Genomic DNA, 18,507 nt, shown 5'->3' with positions numbered 1-18,507 from the left:
TGTCCATGAGAGCGTTTTGGAGTTGTTGGATTGTGTATTTGTCTATTTGATGAAGATATCCCATTAGCCTCCGTAGCGTAGCTCTGAACAGCTCGCAGCTCTGCTCCGCCGTTCTAAAAATAGCTTGCACCGACAATTTAAGGAAACAAACCTACTCCTAAAACTTTAGGGATTATGGCAATGGGCCAATTTGCCAAAATGTTGAACTATCCCTTTAATAAATTGTTAGTGAACGATTTATCAGGCATTAATTAAGTCTAAGAAAGGGTTTATCAGTTAGACAGTGAATGAAGTAGTGTTCATTCACTTTCTTGTGTTTAAATGTAACTAAATGAGAAAACAAATCAATGGATGGGACAAGCGGCTGTAGACTTGATAGACTTACTGTGGCTTTATGGTTTAATCCGATTGAAGGGAGGAATTTCACTGAAACCAGATCCCCACTGTGTTATTACTGTCAAAGGAAGCAGGGGTCGTCTCTGTTGATTTGCATACTGGAAATAATATTCACCATTAGACTAAATGCACCAGAAGTGATTGCTGCTCAGTGTTTTTCAGACAATAACGCCTTAAAAGAATGAATCCACTGAATTTTATCATGAAATCCGCTTTAATTATGTGGCACACCTAAAACAACCAGATCAACCAAAGTGCGGTGAACATTTTGGTGAAAGGCACATTAGCATGATTATACACCAGTATATAATCTCTAATCTCTCTAAAACAAATGTAAAATTTCTCACTCTTAACACTCAGCATAAGAAAGAAAAGTAAAAGAAAGTAAGTGCACTTAAATCAAACCAGTAAGAACTGGTTTGACGCATCGTTTGTCTTCAGGTTGATCACATGTAGTTTGGTTTGGTTTGGTTTAGTTAGAGTGTGACAGCAGATGTGACTCAGGAGCTGGTTTTGACTGGTCTGACAGTCACCGAGCTGCCAGTGAACCGTGTTTGCCAGAAGCCGTTCAGGAAGCTGTTCTTCACGCGGTGCAGGAAGTGGACGTATCTCACCCCGGGTCCGTAGCCAGAGAACACGTGCGCCACCTGCAGGCCGACACAGAGACATGCAGTCAGAGAGCTGGATGGAAGCAGACCACCGTAACCACCGTTACCTGTCAGCGGACCGGGTCCCTCACCTCCTTCCAGGTGTGTGAGTAGGTGCTGAGGTCCTCGGTGGGGCTGGCTGAGTGCTCGGAGATGACGGTGCTCTGGTCTGCACCCAGCAGCTTCACATGCAGCTGGTAGATGGACTCATGCAGCTGACTCTCCTCATACCTGAGGCACAGTCAGATGGAGTTCAGCAGTTTTATACAACGATGGCAGCACAATGGATTCTAACTAATCCACTTATCTTACTGGCTGACAGTTTAGTTTACAAGTGAGTAATTTCCTGTTAACTTGCTTAGTAACAGTTCTACAGGCTGCAACTAGTCGGGGTTCTAACGAAGCTCAGGTTTATTGAGATAGAAAGATGGATCTCAGCCAGGTGACTGGAGAGGCTGTGCATCAGGTTTCAAAATGCACTGCTTGATTTGAAATCTGACACACAAGTCCAGCTCAAAGTGCTCTACAAAAAGACAACTGGAGTATTATAATCTGCCTACAGTAAAACAAATAGAACTTAATCATTTTTGAAAATAGCTAAACCAAATGTGGTAAACCCCTGCTGCTGAGAGCGCTACAAAAACCCCATTCATACCCAGCACAATACAGCTGTACAATGCCTCCCTCTGATTAATTTATATGCACTCTACTCCAGAAAATGTGCAAGGAGTTACAACAGACACACTTTCTTACATGGAATTTATAGTGTTTTTAAACAGTATGTGTTTTATGTATTTTTAGTGTTTCTGTGATTTATTTTGTGCCATGCTTTCCCCTAAAAATCTATCTATCTATCTATCTATCTATCTATCTATCTATCTATCTATCTATCTATCTATCTATCTATCTATCTATCTATCTATCTATCTATCTATCTATCTATCTATCTATCTATCTATCTATCTATTCTAGACTAAAATACAGATTCTAATTCCATTCAATCTAATTCTTTAAATGAGCAAGATTGGTTGAAAAGCATTGATGCCATCAGCGAAAATATCTTTGTTAAGTCTGATCCATACAGGGGTCGCCACAAATACCAAATTATGTCTACCTCAAAATCTAAAGGGCAAATTTATGATCTGAGTGCAAGTATCAACATCTATTGATAGATGAAAGTGGGTGTGGCCCATTCATCAATATCTGCCAACTCTATTTGCAGAGATGTGGAATGAGCCAGAGACCCGAGAAATTGATCAAATTACTACAAATAATGTGTAAAAGGCTTCACAGAAATATGATCCCATATAGTCACATGGTGGTGCAATAATTGACTGACAAATTAAGTTCCTTTATGACTTAGTTTCTTGGTGCTGTCAAAGAGGATTAGCACTTTGATGCTAAGCTAAAACAGCTACATGAGTCAAAGGCAGGTCAAATCGTAACACCACTGTCTGGACATAATCGTTACACCTAGGCAACCTGAACACCACACGTCATCCATACAATCACTGACAAACCCACACTCCACCTACACAGGCATACACTGTAAAACTTGTACTATATACAGTACAGTACGTATACTGTATGTGCACCAACCGAGCTGATAAGGCTGCAGCGATAATGAATCGTGCATGGAGGTGGGAGGTGCTAACCGACTCACCAGTCTTGAACAACGATTTCAGGCTGAAACTCATCCAGCAGCTCCTCCCACAGTCCCTCTGCCTTCAGGTCCACCGTCTGCTCCATGGAGAACCAGCTGAGGACAACAGGACACGTTCAGGTCCACCACATCACGCTCATCGTATGGGACCGACCCTGCGTATACGTCTGACTCTCAGCAGCAACTTACCTGAACTGAGGCAGAGCACAGATCACAGCACCGGCTGGGACGCCACTCGAGTCATACGGGAGGACTTCCACGCTGGTGGTCCAGCCGCTGAAGTCACCTGTGAATTCAGAGCTTAGCTTGATTGTAACTGTAGTAGAGTTCACAAACCCGGTTGTCAGAGGATATGGTTACAGTTTAGGAGACATTTCGATTTTCGATTTACTGTAAAGCAGTATAGCAGGTATTTCCCAGTGGCAGATAACCACCTTTTTTCTTCCATCTGGGTTCGACAATGCATTTCAGTGTTGGTATAGAAATGGGTTGATATTCTTCTGTGATTTGTAGCCGGATATTTAATTCATTTGAAACACTTGAAATTGACCACAATATACCCAGATCGCATTATTTTAGATTTCTTCAAAGAAAAGTTTCCCTCATTTCCTTTCCCACCACCTAAGAATCATTTAAAATACAATTCTACTGTGTATCTGTGATCTACATTATGACAGGAGACTTGATGTGTATGCCATGGGGAGGGGGTACATTTCTTTTCGTGTAAGTTGTATGTTTGTTAATGAAAAACTGCAAAATAAAGTTAAAACAAAGACAAACAAACAAACAAACAACCCAGGTTTGATTCCGTCTCTCACCATCAGGCTGGGAACGTGGAGGTCCACGATCCGGCACCTCAGGCAGGTCGGCCTCGGGTGGGGGGGTGTCTTTACTCAGCCCTGTGGGAGAGGAGGACACAGTGGTGATTGTTCAACGCAGCCACACCTACTGAGTCACTGAGAAAGTCACAAAGACAGAGAATCTGACAAACTGGGTGTGTCTGTGTGTGGAAAACACACATTTCAGTCAGTCAGCTCATTTCTCAGCACTCTGCAGCTTGACACAGACATCAGCAGAGTAAACAGCAGGATTACTTCACAACAGTGGCACAGTCCATCATCATGTTTATAGAGCTCCTTGGCGTTAGTGACTTAGTTTAGGTCTTAAAGTATGAATGGATGAATCTAGTTGTATCTTGTTCTATGGGACAAAAGTAGCCACATATATTGTCCTATGAAAATTGGAGAAAAGTTAATTTATTGTGATGTCATACAGTGAATAAATCATCCAAAAGTAGAGTTTTTCTATTGCAAATTGTTCCATTCTTCTTGTTGCACACCAAGCTATTGAGTTTTGACACCACAGTAACTTCTGCACATCAAGGCCTATGTTTTACGCAAAACAAAACTCCAACTGTTCTCTGATAAATATTACTAAATAACTAAATAATACTAGTATTATTCTAAGACAATGCACATTTTAGGAATACTATGCTTACTGAGACAAAAATAAAAAGTTAATCAGTGAAATTTAATGCGTTTTTAATATGTTGCAACCAACCGTCCCTGATCCGTGTTGCAACTATCCCCAGGTCTGGGGTCAGTTGCAATGTCTGAATATTACTATGGCCCATCCCATATGGGATTAAAAGACACATTTACTAAGAACATCAAAAACTACAAACGTACGTGTGAACCATACATACTGTAACCAACTGAAGACTGATCTTCTTCTCATTGCCCAGGCCTTTTCGAGATACGAAGAAAATGTAAATATTGTTTATCAAACTGAAAAAGACGCTTTAGCTTCTCCACTCCACGTCTTCCAGCCACACAAATTAATTTTTTGTGTCTATACCTTACTAAACATTCTTTGTCTGACAGAGTAAAGTAATGATGATAATAATATTCGCTTTCACGTGCAAAGTTATTATACAGAACATTGTCAACAATGTCAGTGTCAAAAGAAATAAAATATGTGATAAATAAAACTTGAAAATCTAAGAACAGAAATTAGACGGACTTAAATACACCTCAGAAGCCAGATTAAAAAGCTGAGTTTTTAGAAAGAATTTGCACTTGTACTTCCCCTCTTCCTGTCATAGGAAATACACATAAGAATAAAGAGATTTAAATATAACAGACCTACAATGATCCTTCACCACTTTCTCATGACTGGTCAACACATCATCATCATCATCATTCTTCATTTCCCATCTCACACGCACTATTGACCTTTTCACACTTGGACAAATTAAAACTTTTAGATGCTTCTGATTTTCTGTCAGGAGTCAGAGTGGTGGAGATAAATAAAGATGTGTAGTGTTCCAGAGGGTTTACAGAAGCATAATTAGGCTATAACTGATATTATGACAAGCAGTGGAAGTCTGTTGTATGTAGAGGTGAGTTAATGCTTCTCTGCATCAGAGACAAGAGGCTGCATGAACCAGCCACAGGTGTGTGGACACACTGAACTTTCCTGAGGATCGGGTCCAAAGTCCCTGATGAGTCAGATTCTAGGTGTGTTCAGTTACAGTAGAGCTACAGTGGACTGATCCTGGAGCAGATCCTCAGGATGAAACCGATCTGTAAGATCCTCAGGATGAAACCGCTCCAGGATCAGTCCGCTGCAGGATCAGAACAGGAGACGGCTCACACCTGCTGCAGATGTGGATCAGTCTACCTGCAATCTAAGACTACCGCCGTCCAGCTGTCCCAACAGGAGAAACACCACGGGAACAGAAGTGTTACCGTGAGGCGCGGGGTTCTTCAGGAAGTTCCTCCGCAGCGGCTTGGCCTCGTAGACCTGCTTCCAGTCCAGACCGGGGGGCGTCGGGGCGCCCTGCAGACCCCAGTCCGCCTCACACTTAGCCCTGAACTCTGAGGCAGACATGCTGCTTTCTCACACTGATTCATCCCGGAACTTTAGAAAGACCTTTAATGCAGCACGTAGATGGAGCCACACCCCGGCGTTGCAACGCACGCGCCTCTCCGGCCTCTTAAAGCGACAGGAGCAGAGTGGTTTTACACCAGAGGGCAGCACAGGGGGGCAGTAGAGTGGAGCTGAGGGGTTTTACACCAGAGGGCAGCACAGGGAGGCAGTAGAGTGGAGCTGAGGGGTTTTACTATGTATGACAGTCATCAATGTAGGGATATGTGTGAAGAAAGTCTCAAATGTCACTTTAATTTTAGGATTCTGACTTTGTGCTCAGTAATTTGTTGAATTTGTTGGTTTATTTATTTTATTAGGGCATTTAATTTATTTACCTTTTCTGTAGCCTATTATTATTTTCATTACTGCCATACTGTATGTTTAAATTGTTGGATGTTGTTGTAACAAAAACCAACACAGATATGTTTAAAAAAAAAAAGGAACTCTGACTTTGTGCTCAAGAAACCTCCCCAGTCTTCTCCATATCATCTTGGATCATTGTCATGTTTATAGGCCTAGTATGCTTTGAAATACATTCCTACAAAAAGTAGATTTTCAGTTAGACAGGAAATTATATTTGCAAGACAACATTTAACATTTTTCTTCCTCTTCTTGTTTTTCTTCTTCCCCTTTTCCTTTTACTACGTTCTTATTCATTAACCACATAAGGATAATACTGCTGGATAACGAGAGGTTAAACAAAGACATGCATTTGTCACTCACTCACTCACTCACTCACTCACTCACTCACTCACTCACTCACTCACTCACTCACTCACTCAGAAAGTCTCATCTTAATGCAGTGCGCAATGTTTTCACTCTCTTCTAAATCACTGCTTCTGTTCAGTTTTGTTAACCACGTCAGTAGTTCAGTTCTACTGTATGCTACTGTAGCTCATTATCAATGTATTATTTATTTATTAATCTGTCTATTTATAGTTTATTTAATGTTGTTTTATCTTTTTTTAATCTTCATCTTGTGTCAATTTGTTTTCAGTCCTCTGACTTGCTACTTCAAAATGGAGGTTTCACTGTATATACAATGGACAATAAACATCCTTGAATCCTTGACTGAATCCCTGAAGGAGCTTATAAATAGTCCAGTTAGTCAGACTCCACAGAGCAGCACACCCACACCCTGGCAGATAACTCACCTGTCTGTCAGCTCATGTTGTGTCTTTCTGAAGCTCTTTGCCCCTCTACTACAATATAGGAACAATAACGGCCTGACCTTTAGACTGTGTCGGTGCCTGTAGCTTTGAGTTGAGGCTTGTCGTCTGAAAAGCAGCTTTATGTCTGAATGTAAACATTTGAAATTTATAAAGAAAACCTTAGCACAGTACTTTTTTTTTTTTGGATCCATCATGCAAACTTTTAGTTGCTGCTGTAACTTTAACTAACATGTCAAAAAAAACAGCCTTTCTGTTGTTAAGTTAAGAAGACAGAACTATAGGCTACTGAGGATGCTGCACCAATATTGGATGACATATGACTGCATTTATTTCTTAGGGACAATTTACCTTCTTAGGGAATTTGATGTCTGTATGGTTCATCACCATGTATGTATGTATTATTATTATTATTATTATTATTATTATTATTATTATTATTATTATTATTATCACCATGTGCATTTAGTGGTGCTTTTTTTTTTTTTTTTTTTACCATGCTAGAAGCTACTGTAGCTAGGTAGGCTACAATGTGTCACATGTAGTGCCCTGACTCTGCATCACTTCCAAAACTGTCTGACTGGGCAAACAACACAAGATGCCCTTTTGTATAGAGCTCCAGAAATATGCCAGAGAGAGCAGATATACATTACAGTAACTACACTGAGATGGGCACTGATCTTAGCCTATTCCCTGTTTCATGGGAAATTTCTAAACTGTTAATAATCAATAATAATAAGGTCCAACATGGTGTCGCTATAGGTCTTGACATGTAAACCAGCCCTTTTGCAATAAAAATATGCAATAAAAAAGTAGTATATTGCTCTTTTGGATAATGAATGATAAATTAAGTATTACAGCAGTGAAACAGTTCAAAGTTTGATCCATCAGTCCATCATGAGTATGATTGCTTTGGGAAAGAAGCTTTTGCACAATATTGCTGTTCTGCTGCAAATGCTGCAAAACCTCTTGTCAGAATCCAGCAGGGAGAGGAGTCTATGGAGATGGGCTGCTGCTCTTATGTGTTGTGAGGTCTTGTCAGGTCCTGGTGCTCTGTTCTTTCTGTGTGGTGGTGGAGGTGTGCTCTCCTCATCCAGGAGATGTGCTGTGCATTCTTCACAGGTGATATGGTGTAAGGGGACCAGGTCCGTCTGTCTGTGATCTGCACCCACAGGAGCTCAGTGCTGCTGATGCCTCACTGATGAGGAGCGGTGTGTGAAATGTCTCCACCTGGTGGAGGAAACCTGCACTCACTAGGAAACACCTTCTTGCAGCAGACATACTGTTCTAAGCCTGAACTGACTGAGCACAGTAGATGCATGTTCTGTATCCTGTAAAAACGTTTGTTGCAGCAGCTGACTGATGACACATACAACAGAAAGTTGCAAAATTAAGTTGCGGAACAGTGGAGTGCAACAGAATGCTGCTTGTGCAATAGGACAAGGGGAGTGCAAAGTTCAAAAGGAGAGTGTGTGTGTGTGTGTGGGGTTTGTGAGATGGATGGACTGGATATCTGGTGCTATGTTTCTATGTTGTTGTGTTTTATGTTGATATACTGTATATGGATATATGTTTTGTGCTATGTGTTACATGTGAATAGACATCATTTTCTCTCTTGTGTCCAAGACAAATTTCTCCAAAGAGAGAGTAAAATGTCAAAAAAAAATTATTGGAAAGTCACAGAAAAAAAATATTTACCTACAGATGTGCAGATGAATATTTACATAAATACAATGACAGCTACCAACCTGTAATCATGTGTAATCTTTGTTCCTCGTGTTGTTTCTACTGTACCTGGGAGTGGTTTCTTTAAGGGAAGTCTACTGTAACCTGTCACACAGGTCAATGTGCCTACCAAGCTGAATACTGCATTAGTCAAACATGTTTTACAGCTTTCATAGCATACAGACTGTCACACACATTATGGGGTTTCATCAGCTCAATGTTTATGTTAATGTTTATGTTTATTAAGATCCCCATTAGCATCTGCTTACCATTCCTGGGGTCAAAAATGTAAAAACTATTTTTTCAATAGTGGACTGACATTGTAAAACCTCATCATCATTATTACCATCATTACTGGCTTTGGACCAGTTTGATGTTTTTACAAGCAAAACTGCACATTTGCTTTACAGGATCTTTAAATGCTTTGAAAGTGAACTTGTTCAAGTGGAGGGTCTGTCACATGGGCCTATATGGGCAGGTCTTCGGTGTGTAAGTCCTTTATTGCTCTCAGCCATTACAAAGGCACATTTTGCATTTAGTACCCTCAGTTTGTCCTGTCACTGAGGGTACACACACCTCTGCTTAATCCTGCTTACGACATCTTTCTCTACATGGTCTGCGTCCTGATGGTCACTACAGTATTTTGCCATCAGGACATAGATACAGATGACTCACATTCCAGAAAAAGAGGGCATCATCCAGTTTTATTCCCACATAAATTCAACTCTTTTACAGATAAAAATGTTATCTTTTCCAGATAAAGATTGGTTTAAAGAGTCAACATATATTGTATTTATCATGCAAAATACATATATTAAGTACATATTAATGAAAATTAACTACAACACTGTCAGTCTCAGTCTTTACGTACAGTACTAAGGGAATTATTTCACATCGTCAACATTGTTGTTTGCATTCCAATATGTGGCGCTTGTAGTCACATGTGATGTGATGTTATCCATCAGACTGGAAGAGTTCAGACTGCACAATGACCTGGCACCTGACTGGCTCTTCTCTGTCTCTCTACTTACTGTCACACCAGAGGAAAATAAAGACACTTGATCTGTTGAATGAAAATCTCAAGGAGACTTCCACTGCTTCACTTCCACCACCACTTGGCATATCAGATAATAATCCTTCAGCGTTTCTAGAAACCCTGTGTACTGAGGCAGGCTGCATAAACCTGCTCATTCAGGAGCAGGAGCCCAGAGGCTAGAGAGTCTTTGAAGGACCAGGACCAGGACCAGTCCTGATGAAATCACAAGTAAATTATGGCAGCAAGAACCAGACACATGAAGAAGATGAAAAGCATCAGTGGCTACAATGAGAAGCAGAGACAGATGACGACAAGACCGATGAGTTCAACCTGTTCTACAACAGCTTTGGCACAGTGTTACCTGTTCTCCCTCCCACTGCTTCATACTCAGCTTCTCCTATGGATCTCCTTCACAGCAGCGACGCTGCAGCTGCAGCTCCCTCCACACTCCACTCTCCACTCACATCTCTTGTCATTTACTGCGAGCGACGTTGAGGGGCGGAGTTCAGGAGGCCGCGTCCCGGAAAAGCAACGACCCAGATAGTGTGTGTTCAAGACTGTGCTTCCCAGCTGGCTGAGAATCTCCGTGAGGATCTTGAATAAAGTTTACAAACAGGGAGAGGTTTATAGGCATGTGATGCTCCAGTGACTCAAATCGGCGCCAGAAACCAGTTGGAAGCAGCAGATATAGCTTCACCTGTACGACCTCTGAACTATGTCTTCTTATGTTGTGGAAGATTTATAGTTCACCTGCTGCTGGCATACATATGAAGGACCTGAAGCCAGCAGGGTTCCTGATTGGCTGAGAGTGAGAGCAGCAACAGGGAGAGAGAGACTCAGTGTCTGAAGACAGAGCTGCTGCTGCTGCTGTGGTCAACTGACAGACAAAGCTCTCCGAGGCCACGGGCCGCGCTGGAAATATAGGACAGCATAGTGGAAGATTACGTAACAGACATTCAGTAACTGCCAATTGTTGGACATGTGCTTCTGTAAGGACAGGTGTTTAAAAAAAACCCTCTGATGTGGACTCAGTGGGTGTGGCAATTTTGCATGGAGACTAAAGGGATAGTTCAACATTTTGGCAATTGGCCCATTGCCATAATCGCTATAGTCATGGCCTTTATTTGTCAGTGTAAGCTATTTTTCTCTTTTTCATCAAACTCATCAAATACACAATCCAACAACTCCAAAACACTTTCGTGGACAAGTTGTGACCTGCACATTCACCACGCTATGAGATAATAACGGAACAAGTTGTTTTAGAGGTAAATTCATGCAAAACTGCTGATGTGAGTTGCGTTCAGGGACAGTTTTTCAGCAAGCAGTCTCTGTATTTACCTCGAAAACAACTCTGTCTTGTACAGTCCCAAGAAAAAGTATGTGAACCCTTTGGAATTTCCTAGTTTTCTGCATTAATTGCTTTGCTTTCCATTGCAGGCCTGAAGTTTGCCACTCCACAACACTAATGGGATTAATTTAATTTTTTTGTGTAAAAATGGCTCTATAGCAGCATGTAAATATCATCCCAATTGTGAAGTACGGTGGAGGGAGCATCATTGTTTGGGGCTGCTTTGGTTCACATACTTTTTCTTGCCACTGTATATATATATAACATGCATATGTTCTCTGTGTTCTTGGCTGTGAGCCAGGGGTGGATGGAACAGATGCATGTCAGGTGTAGACACATGGCAAATGACACAGTACGGTGTGTCATTTCCAATCGCATCACATGTGCAATGAATTACAGTTACATAATGTTTGCAAAGCCCCTGGAACGTCGACCTTTTTCATTCAGATGCACTGATACTTATTTAATACGCTTAAATACACATTTTGCAACTAGAGCACACTGTTGTTGATGATGTGTTGAGTTGACCTGAATTCTTAGTCTGCAGCAAAGTAAAAAAAAAATCTGCATTCAATGTACAGGAGATAATAAATGACTATTATTTCATCCAAGGAGCAATTAACCATTTGAGATTTGAGGCAGCTGAAGTAATATTTCAGCAAAAGTAAACAGAAGATTTAGTGGAAGCTTGGAGAAACCTGGTCAAGTCTGCGATGGAAGGAGAACTGACTCGATGAAATTGAATAAGGGTCATGGGTGGGTGGGGGCTACTGTTTGACAGGGTGCAGCCTAGTATAATTATAGCCACCCCCTGACCACACTATGCACACGTGACCCATGTGGCTACGATTTCAATGGAGGAAGACCAACCTCCGACACTTCAACACACACTTGCAACTACAAGTATCCACCTCAGGCCTGCAGGAGGTAGCCATTAGTTTTCCTCTGAGCACACTGTCAGGGTTGAAGAAGCAGTAAACTTCCTTTAAATCTAAGTGTTGCTCCTTATATCCAGTGTTGTGTGTGCATGATGTGTAGCAGGTTCTCAGTGAACAGGTGTAGAGTTTAATGTGCGAGAGAAGCCTGATAGCCTGTCATAAAGGAGCTATTTATAGAGGCTTGCTACGTCATTGTGTTTGATTGACAAACAACTGATATTACCTTTTCCAATCAGGTTTCACTGACGATGATGGAGCCACCGACGGGTCTCCCTGCTCCTGGCACAGGAGCTGAAATGGGTAATTTCCACTATTCCTGACCGGCGTGACATAACTTGCTCAAACCCAGCACTCCACACAGCTGCAGCTTGACACTGTGCTATTCTAACACAGGTCAGTGCAGTTGGTATGGAGGGTCAAGCTGTATGTGTTTCAATAAAATGTCCTGCAAGGCTTCACTTCCTTCAACCAACACAGATACATAAGAGGACAGAAACTGTCTGTGTACTCAGCTGTCTTCAGTTTCAGAAATGAAACGATATCCCGTATTGGCATTGCCCAATGCAGTGATCTGGATTGGTTCCACCTCCCCCAGTCTCTCTCCCCACCTTACCCAGCTCTCGCTTCTATTCTGTCAATAAAAGGCCAAAAAAATGTCTGTCATTCAACCATCTGCAAAATAATGTGCCACTAAAATGTCCATTTTGTGATGACAATGCAATTGAGTTGCCCTCATTCAACAAATGTCCAAGCTGTGACTGTGACGTGTGGATATTTATGTGGGGGCTTCAATTTCTTGTGCAGCACATGCATCAAAACACCACCCTGTTGCATAACTAATCCAGACTGTCACTATTTAATTGCTCTGGGTGAAAGATCAGTACAGTATTGCTTACTTACATATAAACCACAAGTGCAAGTAAGATTGTGAGTCTTGTGTAGCAAAATCTGCGTACTTTGTGTGTGCTTCAATAACATACTTGCAATATAAAACAGGTGTTGCATGAGGAAAAGGGGATGATTTGCTAGTGGAACGATAGTGGAGACCTGCACAGAGACTATTTTGGTAACCACCCACTCAAGGGACTGGCATCAGACAGCTGTGTAACAGGAGCCGAGGTCTCAATTCATGCTAAGGGCACCGTGGCCAGACAACACTCGCCTACACTTCTTGGCTTTGGCAGCACCAAGAGTAGAAGACGTGGAAACAAACTAGAAGATGAGAGTGACAACCAAAGATTGTTTGCATTTAAGGCAGAGGGTTAGAAGTTGGCTAACGTGGGGCAGGGCTGAGTGGGGTTTCTCTGATGGGGGAGGGTGGGAGGGTGTTACGTGCTGGTTGACAGTGGGGGGTAATGATACGGAGGACTGGAAGAAGCAGGTGTGAGCCGGTCAGCTGCTTGTCAGAGTTCTCTGGGACCTCCCTCGGATTGGGCTTCTCATTAGGATGCCCCCCTTCTCCTCTTGGAACAGCACCGGTGATAATGTTCCTATGAATACCCATTTAAATGGCTGTTATTTCAGTTCAATGCAACTTTATTCATGTGATTTAACAATGCCAATGGGTAATTTATTTATTATGAAAGACATTTCCTTTAAATCTTCAGAAGACTTGATTGAAACAATTAACAAAAGTTTTCATTGGTGAAATAGTGCAAGATATTTGAGAGAGCACCACAGGGCTAATGAAGCTAATGAAGCTAACATCAAAGATGGCATCATCTTTCATCCTAAACATTCTGTCTAATTGACAGTCTGTCCTCATCCAAGATTCCATGTCTGATAATAAGCATATCAATTAGAGCCGGGCTAAGTGTTGGTTGGTTGGAGGTAGTTTCCATAGCAGGTCAACTGAGGCAAACAAATTAACATTACCACCACCAAAAACTGTCCAATACAATAAGCCTTCCGAAGAATAGCCTACATATTGGCTCTTTATATTCTGTACTTGTTGAGTATAACTACACCAATCAGCTTTATCAGTAAAGACAGTTACCTGTTGAAAACAAAACTAAACTAAACACAAATATACCAATTCTAACATTATGGATAATGGATGAGTGTTTAGGACTTTTGAAACAATATTGGAACTCAAAAATAACAACTAATCTGTGTACATTGTATAAACTAAACCTTATGGCAAGTCTTTCAATGGCTCTTGAGATGTTACAGAATAAATCAATTGTCCACTTAATGGCAGAGGAGGAACAGTCAGCAATCCCGTTGAGACCATTAGCACCCATCTAAAACATCACTGCTAATCCACATAGTTGCATAACCTTCATGCCTGACACAAACACTGATAAGTTTTTCAAAAGTGAAACTCAGCTTTTTGCAGTTTTTTCCAACTGCCCCCTACTTTGTGACCCCTCTCAGAGACCCTCTCCCACTTGTTCTATGTATGGGACAAGGCTGGGTGAGGGGCGGTCTTGGATGACTACCCGTCTTGGATAACTGAGATGTAAATGAGTATCAGTAAAGGGGCTCTGGCCAATGAGGGCCCAGCAGGCACTAAAATGGCCTGGCCAATGGTTGAGAGTTTGCCTGGTATATAAACAGGGAGCAGAGACCTCTAGACTCGGGTGACCCCTATTTTGGCTGTGGTGAACAGGATCTGATCCCAAGGACTGTTACCTCTGTTCTTGTCTGGTGTACAGGTAAACTACTATTACAGTAATGATTTTTGTGCAGTTACAAAGGGAAATATGGAGACTGCTGTGGATTTGGACAACCATCCAAATTATTAACAAGAATAGTTTGGATAAATACACAACAATCCATGGACATCTGAGTCCACCTCTGATCAAACATAGCTACTGAGTATCAGAGATCACTGAAATTTGTAAAACTGTAATCAATTAAGAAAAAGCAGGGCTGAGCATGTTGTACTGTATTATTAACTGCAGTGTTGTTGCACTGTTAACTTGCATTAGCATACTCTCTGCTTACAGTTGTGTCATGTGGACAGTTATTTATGTAGACAGGTGGTTCACAGTGTGACAAATGTGAGGCAGGCTGTCTGAAGGCCCTGAGTGTTGGGTAATTGATTGTAGCCTGTAAAGAGTGAGATGCAGGTTTTAGCATTAAGCTAAGACTGCAATTGTTCTTAGAAAACCAGTTACTGCATCAAAAATGAAATTAATCAGTTTGATGAACCAACAATGCTCGTTACCATGGATGGATCACGTTTCATGTTACAATTCTTCTGCGATCAGGTGATTAAGGCACGGAACAAATTCAGGAAGGTACCAAGCACATACCTGTAGATGATCATGAAGGATAGAGTGGGGGGAGGGGTCCATCTGTAGCTTGTCCGTTAGGAGTTCAGCATAGTGACAACTGTAAGTGATCCAATAAGTGTTTGATGGTGTGAGTGGTGATTAAGAGAGTAGAACATGAGCAGCAGAGATTTAGTCATGTGAATTTATGTGTCAACATATTACATGCACTCTGGCTGTGTGTGTGTGCCAAGAGAGCTGTAGTGGTATGTGTACGTGCTCAGGACATTTTAAAGAAAGTCCAAACAGTCCAATGTCCTAATGCTAAAAATACCCACATGCTCTCCGCCCCCCTGCTCCATTTCATCTGGACATCTGAGCTGTTGAGAACTGAGCAACACTTGTTACCAGGATTCCTCTGCTGACACCACTTCAACCCTGCAGCTGTCTTGCACAATATCCCATTCCTCCACACTCTGAGGAAATATCTTGGATGATGAATTTTCAAGTTTGCTCAACCTTGTGTTTCCCTATTCTTTGCAGTGTTAGAAAGCAATCATGCCTTTCGGAAACACCCACAACAACTTCAAGCTCAACTACAAAGTTGAGGAGGAGTTCCCCGACCTGTCCAAGCACAACAACCATATGGCCAAGGTCCTGACCAAGGAGCTGTATGGCAAGATGAGGGACAAGCAGACACCCAGTGGCTACACCCTGGATGACGTCATCCAGACCGGTATCGACAACCCTGGTGAGGTTCAGAGAGACTCTTCGGTTTAGATGAAGAAATATTTTTATTTAACGTTTAGTTGTAAATAAAATCACGCCATTGAATACCTATATCACTATCACAGAAGCCATCATCCCCTAACTCCTGCTCCTTGTCTTCAGGTCACCCCTTCATCATGACTGTTGGCTGCGTCGCTGGTGATGAGGAGTCCTACGAGGTCTTCAAGGATCTGCTGGACCCCGTCATCTCCGACCGTCATGGTGGATACAAGCCCACTGACAAGCACAAGACCGACCTGAACTTCGAGAACCTGAAGGTGCAGTGCCCGAGTTCTCAACAAAGAGAATGCATGCTGTAGCAAAGAATTGTGGGTAACTGGCCGATGATACTAAGTTCCCTCCGTTGACTTTCTATCTTTTTATCTATCGTTTTCAGGGTGGTGATGACCTGGACCCCAACTATGTTCTGTCCAGCCGTGTCCGTACTGGCCGTAGCATCAAGGGATTCACCCTGCCCCCCCACAACAGCCGTGGAGAGCGCAGACACATTGAGAAGCTGTCCGTTGAGGGTGAGCAATAAATATCATGAATAGATGTGAGATAATGGCAAACTATAGGTCTGATACAACACAATACACTAGAAATGAAAACGGTGTGAATGGCTTCCTGATTCCTGTTGAGGTCTCTTGACACCATGTCTGTATCTGCAGCTCTGACCAGCCTGGATGGTGAGTTCAAGGGCAAGTACTACCCCCTGAAGTCCATGACTGATGCCGAGCAGGAGCAGCTGATCGCCGATCACTTCCTGTTCGACAAGCCCGTCTCTCCCCTGCTGACCTGCGCCGGTATGGCCCGTGACTGGCCCGACGGCAGAGGCATCATGTGAGTATGATCCTTAAACGTCCACAGATGGGCTGTGAAAACACTTTTCATTGTGTGTCTTTGTGTGTTTCCTGCGTTGTATGCTGATGTTGTTCATCTTCATCCAGGCACAACGACAACAAGACCTTCTTGGTCTGGGTGAACGAGGAGGATCATCTGCGTGTCATCTCCATGCAGAAGGGTGGCAACATGAGGGAGGTCTTCAAGCGTTTCTGCGTTGGCCTGCAGAAGGTTAATAGTTTGACACATTGAAAACAAGTCAAGTGTTACTCTGCGAAAACTGTGGATTGTTGCTGGGCCTTCCTTTGACTTTGCCTTTTTCTTTTCTGCCAGATTGAGGCCATCTTCAAGAAGCACAACCACGGTTTCATGTGGAACGAGCATCTCGGCTACATCCTGACCTGCCCCTCCAACCTGGGAACCGGTCTGCGTGGTGGTGTCCACGTCAAGCTGCCCAAGCTGAGCACACACGCCAAGTTCGAGGAGATCCTCACCAGGCTGCGTCTGCAGAAGCGTGGCACAGGTATGAACACACACTCTCCATACACACCAAAGGATCAGCCTGGCTGGTAGCTCATCCAGGAAGCTCCCCTCTAGACCAGTGGTTCTCAAACTGTTTTACACCAAGGATCAAGGAATTCACACAAATTAGACCCCCATTGGACAACATTTTGAAGCAAACACCAGAAATACACAAATATTTGTTCTGAGACTGAAGAACGTTACTTTTTTAGTCAGTGTATACATTCAAATTAGGGCCAATGGTGCGAATTTGTGGAAATCTTGTCGAGAAATTTCTGGAAAAAAGGAGTACAATTTCTCCAAAAATGTTTGAACATTTCTAGAAAAAAGTGGTAAAAATTCTCCAAAAAAAAAAGTTTTTTTTTTAAATTCTAGAAAAAAGTGGGAAGATTAAAAAAATAAAATAATAAATGAAATAAAGTTAAAACTTTTCTAGAAAAAAGTGGTAAAATTTCTCAAAAAAGTTTAAAGTAAAAAAAAAGAAAATCTAAAAAAAAGAAGTAAAAATATAATAATAAAAAAGTAGTAAGAATTTCTCAAAAAACAAAAAGTAAAAAAATTCTAGAAAAAACTGGTCAAATTTCAAGAAAAAGTCGGGGACCCCCTTGAATCCTCTCAAGGACCCCTGGGGGTCCCCGGACCCCACTTTGAGAACCATTGCTCCAGAGACTCAACAGGAGTCTGAGCTCTCGTGTGTAATCTGCGATCTGGATCTTCTCTTCTCCAGGTGGTGTGGACACTGCCTCCGTGGGTGGTGTGTTCGACATCTCCAACGCTGACCGTCTGGGCTCCTCCGAGGTGGATCAGGTCCAGCTGGTGGTTGATGGCGTCAAGCTGATGGTTGAGATGGAGAAGAAGCTGGAGAAGGGAGAGGCCATCGACAGCATGATCCCTGCCCAGAAGTAAAAAGGGACAATCTCATGTTTTTCTCATGACCATTCATGTGCAATCGAGCCAGCTGATGGGCATGCAGACAAAACAGCTGCTCACCAAGAGACTCTAAGCTCTGCTCACCTCATTTTCCTCCTTCCAGCTTTTTTCCCCCTTCTCCATCTTTCATCCTTTTTTTTTCACGTTTTTCTGAGTCGGTTAGTAACATCCTGGGATCAGCCTCCACTGAGCTGGGCTCACCTAGCGACGTGGTATCACCTACTTTTCATTATGAAAAGTTAACAGTTATTGAGGTCGTTTTTACTGCTCAATAAAAAAAGTGCCCCATGAACAATCCTGGTCTCTTTCTGTTGCAACCTGAGAAACTGCAAAAAAAACCCCCCACAAAAGATCAAAACATTGAACTGCAAAC

General features: G+C 42.2%; 2 protein-coding genes across 2 annotated transcripts; one reads left to right on the top strand and one right to left on the bottom strand.

Moving 5' to 3' along the window:
• Nucleotides 1-591: 591 nt before the first annotated feature.
• Nucleotides 592-5,640, bottom strand: nccrp1 (P1, F-box associated domain containing). Its single transcript, XM_085796896.1, has 6 exons — nucleotides 5,457-5,640; nucleotides 3,525-3,605; nucleotides 2,896-2,992; nucleotides 2,707-2,802; nucleotides 1,136-1,274; nucleotides 592-1,043 (listed from the first exon to the last, which is right to left on the bottom strand). Exons 1-6 carry the CDS (start codon nucleotides 5,596-5,598, stop codon nucleotides 897-899), a joined length of 702 nt encoding a protein of 233 aa, XP_085653022.1. The 5' UTR covers nucleotides 5,599-5,640; the 3' UTR covers nucleotides 592-896.
• An 8,793-nt stretch (nucleotides 5,641-14,433) lies between these two features.
• Nucleotides 14,434-18,426, top strand: ckma (creatine kinase, muscle a). The gene is made up of 8 exons (XM_085798753.1): nucleotides 14,434-14,510; nucleotides 15,615-15,822; nucleotides 15,963-16,117; nucleotides 16,237-16,369; nucleotides 16,511-16,682; nucleotides 16,790-16,913; nucleotides 17,016-17,205; nucleotides 17,932-18,426. The coding sequence occupies exons 2-8, from the start codon at nucleotides 15,630-15,632 to the stop codon at nucleotides 18,108-18,110; spliced, it is 1,146 nt and encodes a 381-aa protein (XP_085654879.1). The 5' UTR covers nucleotides 14,434-14,510; nucleotides 15,615-15,629; the 3' UTR covers nucleotides 18,111-18,426.
• The last annotated feature ends 81 nt before the right edge of the window (nucleotides 18,427-18,507 follow it).

Source organism: Trachurus japonicus, chromosome 14 (genome assembly GCF_045865225.1).
Source record: "Trachurus japonicus isolate A0001 chromosome 14, Traja_1.0".
NCBI lineage: Eukaryota > Metazoa > Chordata > Actinopteri > Carangiformes > Carangidae > Trachurus > Trachurus japonicus.
Note: the sequence above shows the minus strand (reverse complement) of the source record. Positions and strands in the feature narration are given on the sequence as shown.